Source organism: Cucurbita pepo, unplaced genomic scaffold (assembly GCF_002806865.2).
Source record: "Cucurbita pepo subsp. pepo cultivar mu-cu-16 unplaced genomic scaffold, ASM280686v2 Cp4.1_scaffold000453, whole genome shotgun sequence".
NCBI classification, from domain to species: Eukaryota; Viridiplantae; Streptophyta; class Magnoliopsida; order Cucurbitales; family Cucurbitaceae; genus Cucurbita; species Cucurbita pepo.
In genome coordinates, this window is record NW_019646683.1 from 13,330 (window position 1) to 18,089 (window position 4,760).

At 47.4% G+C, this 4,760-nt stretch overlaps 1 protein-coding gene across 1 annotated transcript; it reads left to right on the plus strand.

The window, feature by feature from the left end:
* Positions 1-422: 422 nt before the first annotated feature.
* On the plus strand, positions 423-3,015 carry LOC111785335. The gene is made up of 5 exons (XM_023665742.1): positions 423-734; positions 818-1,165; positions 1,433-1,537; positions 1,721-2,035; positions 2,152-3,015. Exons 1-5 carry the CDS (start codon positions 423-425, stop codon positions 3,013-3,015), a joined length of 1,944 nt encoding a protein of 647 aa, XP_023521510.1.
* The last annotated feature ends 1,745 nt before the right edge of the window (positions 3,016-4,760 follow it).

Here is a 4,760-nt window from a genome sequence, read left to right on the forward strand (position 1 = left end):
AACTTTTCTGCTCTAGAAAAACTACAGAAGGAGGAGATGGTGCACGGTTTGCCGGCGATCAAAGGCGTGAACAAGCCGTGCGACGAGTGCCTCATCGACAAACAGAGGTGTACCCCCTTTCCATCTCGAACATCCTACCGCGCTGATGAGCCGTTGGAGCTTGTACACAGCAATATCTGTGGATCCATCAAGCTGGTGACCCTAGGCGGTAAGACCCTCATCCTCCTATTGGTCAATGACAAAAGCCGCTTCATGTGGCTGATCCTGCTGCAAGCGAAAAGTGAGGCAACAGAGGCGGTTAAGCGCATTCAAGCGCGAGCGGAGGCTGAATGCGGGAAGAAGATGCGAGTCTTGCGCATAGACTGAGGCGGAGAATTCACCTCAAAAAGTTTCGGTAAGTACTGTGATGAGTTCGGTATACAATGGCAACTAACGACGTCCTACTCCCCCCAGCAGAACAGAGTGGTGGAACGCCAAAATCAGACCATTGTCGGGACAGCAAGGTCTTTGATGATGACGGCCGGGATGCCTGGGATAGTAAGGTCAATCGGTCACCAACCCGACGCCTTTACGGGAAGACGTCATATGAGGCCTGGTACAACAAAAAGCTAGCGGTACATCATTTTCGAGTGTTCGACTGCATCGCATACATGAAGGTAGTGCATCCCCACCTCGCCAAGCTCGACCCTAGGGGCCTGAAGGTCGTCTTCATCGGCTATGAACCCAGGAGCAAGGCATACAGACTCTATGATCCTGCAGGGGTCGAGCTCACATGTCTCGCGACGTCATCTTCGACGAAAGCAACTTCTGGCAATAGAATGATGTGATCGAGGTAGACCAGAACCCAAATCAATTCACGGTAGAGTACCTCATCACCGAGCCAAGAGAAGGAGGAGCGCAGCATCGAGAACTGTCACCAACATCAGCAGCTGTAACTCCTAAACCAGTGGAGTTTGCAACACCACGGACTGCGGATTCGACGCTGGATGTCGATCACGATGATGATCTGGTGGCCAGGTATCGAAGGATGGACGACCTAGTGGGAGGAGGTGAACCACCTGGACTGGCGACGCGCGAGCTCGAAGAAGTGACCGAACTACATGCTATCAGCACAGATGAACCGAACACCTTCGCCAAAGCAGAAAGGAACCCATGCTGTTTGAAGGCAATGTAGGAGGAGATGACATCCATCACCGAGAACGAGACGTGGAGTCTGGAAGATATGCCGCCGGGACACCGAGTCATGGGGCTCAAATGGGTCTTCAAACTGAAGCGCATCGAAAAGGGAGAAGTTGTGAAGCACAAGGCCCATCTGGTGGCGAAGGGCTACATCCAGAAGCAAGGAGTAGACTTCGAAGAGGTATTTGCACCGGTGACAAGGTTAGAATTTGTCTGCCTTCTGCTCGTAATCGTGACACATTGCTCTTGGGAGGTCCACCACATGGACGTGAAGTCCGCTTTCCTTAACGGAGAGCTGAAGGAGACCATCGACGTCCAACAACCACCTGGCTTCCTGGACAACGACAATCCTGGTAAGGTATTGCGCCTGCACAAGGCACTCTACGGGCTTCGGCAAGCACCACGAGCTTGGAACGCGAAGCTCGATAGTATCCTACAGTCACTGAAGTTCAAGTGTTGTGCCTCTGAGCATGGCATGTACACGCACGACCACAACGAAAGCAACTTCTGGCAATAGAATAATGTGATCGAGGTAGACTAGAACCCAAATCAATTCACGGTAGAGTACCTCATCACCGAGCCAAGAGAAGGAGGAGCGCAGCATCGAGAACTGTCACCAACATCAGCAGCTGTAACTCCTAAACCAGTGGAGTTTGCAACACCACGGACTGCGGATTCGACGCTGGATGTCGATCACGATGATGATCTGGTGGCCAGGTATCGGAGGATGGACGACCTAGTGGGAGGAGGTGAACCACCTGGACTAGCGACGCGCGAGCTCGAAGAAGTGACCGAACTGCATGCTATCGCGCAAATGAACCGAACACCTTCGCCAAAGCAGAAAGGAACCCATGCTGTTTGAAGGCAATGTAGGAGGAGATGACATCCATCACCGAGAAAGAGACGTGGAGTCTGGAAGATATGCCGCCGGGACACCGAGTCATAGGGCTCAAATGAGTCTTCAAACTGAAGCGCATCGAAAAGGGAGAAGTTGTGAAGCACAAGGCCCATCTGGTGGCGAAGGGCTACATCCCGAAGCAAGGAGTGGACTTCGAAGAGGTATTTGCGCTGGTGACAAGGTTAGAATTTGTCCGCCTTCTCCTGGTAATCGCGACACATTGCTCTTGGGAGGTCCACCACATGGACGTGAAGTCCTTTTTCCTTAACGGAGAGCTGAAGGAGACCATCGACGTCCAACAACCACCTGGCTTCCTGGACAATGACAACCCGAGTAAGGTATTGCGCCTACACAAGGCACTCTATGGGCTTCGGCAAGCACCACGAGCTTGGAACGCGAAGCTCGATAGTATCCTACTGTCAGTGAAGTTCAAGTGTTGTGCCTCTGAGCATGGCATGTACACGCACGACCACGATGAGCAGCGACTGATTTTGGGAGTGTACGTCGACGACCTCATAATAACTGGAGGCGACATGGAAGTCCTTGGAAGGTTCAAGAGGGAGATGTCAAAGAACTTCAAGATGAGCGATCTCGGCATACTCAACTACTACCTCGGCATCAAAGTGCAACAGAGTACTACCGGCATCACCATCTGCCAAAATGCGTACGCGAAGAAGCTGCTGGACACAACTGGACTTGCAGACAGTAACCCTACAAGGATGCCGATGGAGGCTCGGCTCCAACTAAGGAAGGCTAGCACTACGACGACAGTCGACGCCACCAATTACCACAACATTGTCGGGAGCCTGCACTATCTGGTAAACACACGCCCTGACCTTACTTACTCAGTTGGATATGTGAGTAGATTTATGGAAGCACCTCGGAAGGAGCATCTTGTGGCTGCCAAGTGCATCCTGCGTTATGTGGCTGGGGTGTGAGATACAGCGCAGCGCAGGAAAAGGAAAGACGAAGCTTGAGCTGGTCGGCTATAGTGATAGTGACATAGCCGATGACGTTGATGATCGTAAGAGCACCAGCGGGATGATCTACTTCCTCTCAGGCGGCGCGATCTGCTCGCAATCAACAAAACAAAAAGGTAGTTGCTTTGTTTCCTGCGAAGCAGAATACATCGCCGCTTCGACGGCGGCAACACAGGGGGTCTGGCTTGCGCGATTAATGGAAGAACTCATCGGAAGAGAAAGCAATCCACCAATGCTATACGTGGACAACAAAGCTACGATTTCCTTGATCAAAAATCCAGTTCTGCACGACCGGAGCAAACACATAGAAATCAGATTCCACTACATGTGAGAATGTGCAGATCGAGGGCTCATCAAGATTGATTTCATCCGAATAGAGGAACAGCTTGAAGACATTTTCACCAAGTCCCTGGTGCGGATAAAATTTGAGGCACTACGCTTAAAGATCGGAGTTCAAATAATAAGGTAGATATATCACAGCTTTTAGGAGGAGATTGTTAAATAAAAACTATGGTTTCCTTAGATTTCGTTAGTTGTTTTTACTTTTCCAAAAATCTGAATTAACGCTCTCGTTGAATGGAAGAGCGTAATTTTTGCTGGCCATTTTGGCCAACTTTGTGCGCAAGTTTTTGCCCACTACTCTCCATTTTTAGGATTAGAGTTTGTTATTTAAAGTATTCAACGGAAGGAAATCAACTCATCATCGAGTTTTCAACAAATCTCTTTCCTTTTACTTTCAGTTATTTTTCCTTCGAAGAAATTTTCGAAGGCCAGTTTTTTCGTCGACGCTTTCCTCCGAATTGCTAGAGTCAACAAATTCCATAACCAACAAAGAAAAGGGAGAACCAACAAAGAAAAGGGATGGTAATTCCATTCGAGAACCAACCAAGAAAAGGGATGGTAATTCCATTCGAAAACCAACAAAGATGGAACCAACAAAGAAAATGGATGGGCTAATTCGAGGACCAACAGAGAAAGGGGAGAACGAACAAAGAAAAGAGATGGTAATTCCATAACCAACAAAGATGGAACCAACAAAGAAAAGGGATGGTAATTCCATTCCAGAACCAACAAAGATAGAACCAACAAAGAAAAATGATGGTAATTTCAGAACCATCTTTACCTTATGGGGGCTGTTGCTGGCAACCAAAGAAAATGGATGGTAATTCCATAACCATCTTTACCCTGCTGTGATGGGGCTGTTGCGGGCAACGAAAGAAAAGGGACGTTAATTCCATAACCATCTTTACCTTGCTAATTCCAATGGGGGCTGTTGCTGGCAACCAAAGAGAAGGGATGTAATTCCATAACCATCTTTACCGTGCTAATTCCAAAACCATCTTTACTTGCTGTCATGGGGTTGCTGGCCACCAAAGAAAAGGGAGGGTAATTCCATAACCATCTCTACCCTGCTTATTCGAGTGGGGGTTGTTGTTGGCAACCAAAGAAAAGATGGTAATTCCATAACCATCTTTACCTTGTTAATTCTAGAACAATCTTTATCCGCTGTTTGTTTTGGGGCTGTTGTTAGCCACCAAAGAAAAGGATTTTAATTTTTTTTATATTTATATTATTTTAAAGCTAATATCGTAATACATTTTTCTTTTTATTATTTTGTTTCGTTATATTTTTTTAAAAAAATTAATATATTTTAAGTTTCTTTTCTAATATATATATTTATATACTAGAAAAGAAACTTAAAA

What these genes read in the sequence shown, in the direction of transcription:
- LOC111785335 (XM_023665742.1), top strand. Translation starts at nt 423, where the DNA reads ATGGCAACTAACGACGTCCTACTCCCCCCAGCAGAACAGAGTGGTGGA. An exon ending in GGAACCCATGCTGTTTGAAG is followed by an intron (nt 1,166 to 1,432) that starts GCAATGTAGGAG and finishes TGCTCTTGGGAG; the next exon opens with GTCCACCACATGGACGTGAA. An exon ending in AGCAGAAAGGAACCCATGCT is followed by an intron (nt 2,036 to 2,151) that starts GTTTGAAGGCAA and finishes TTCAAACTGAAG; the next exon opens with CGCATCGAAAAGGGAGAAGT.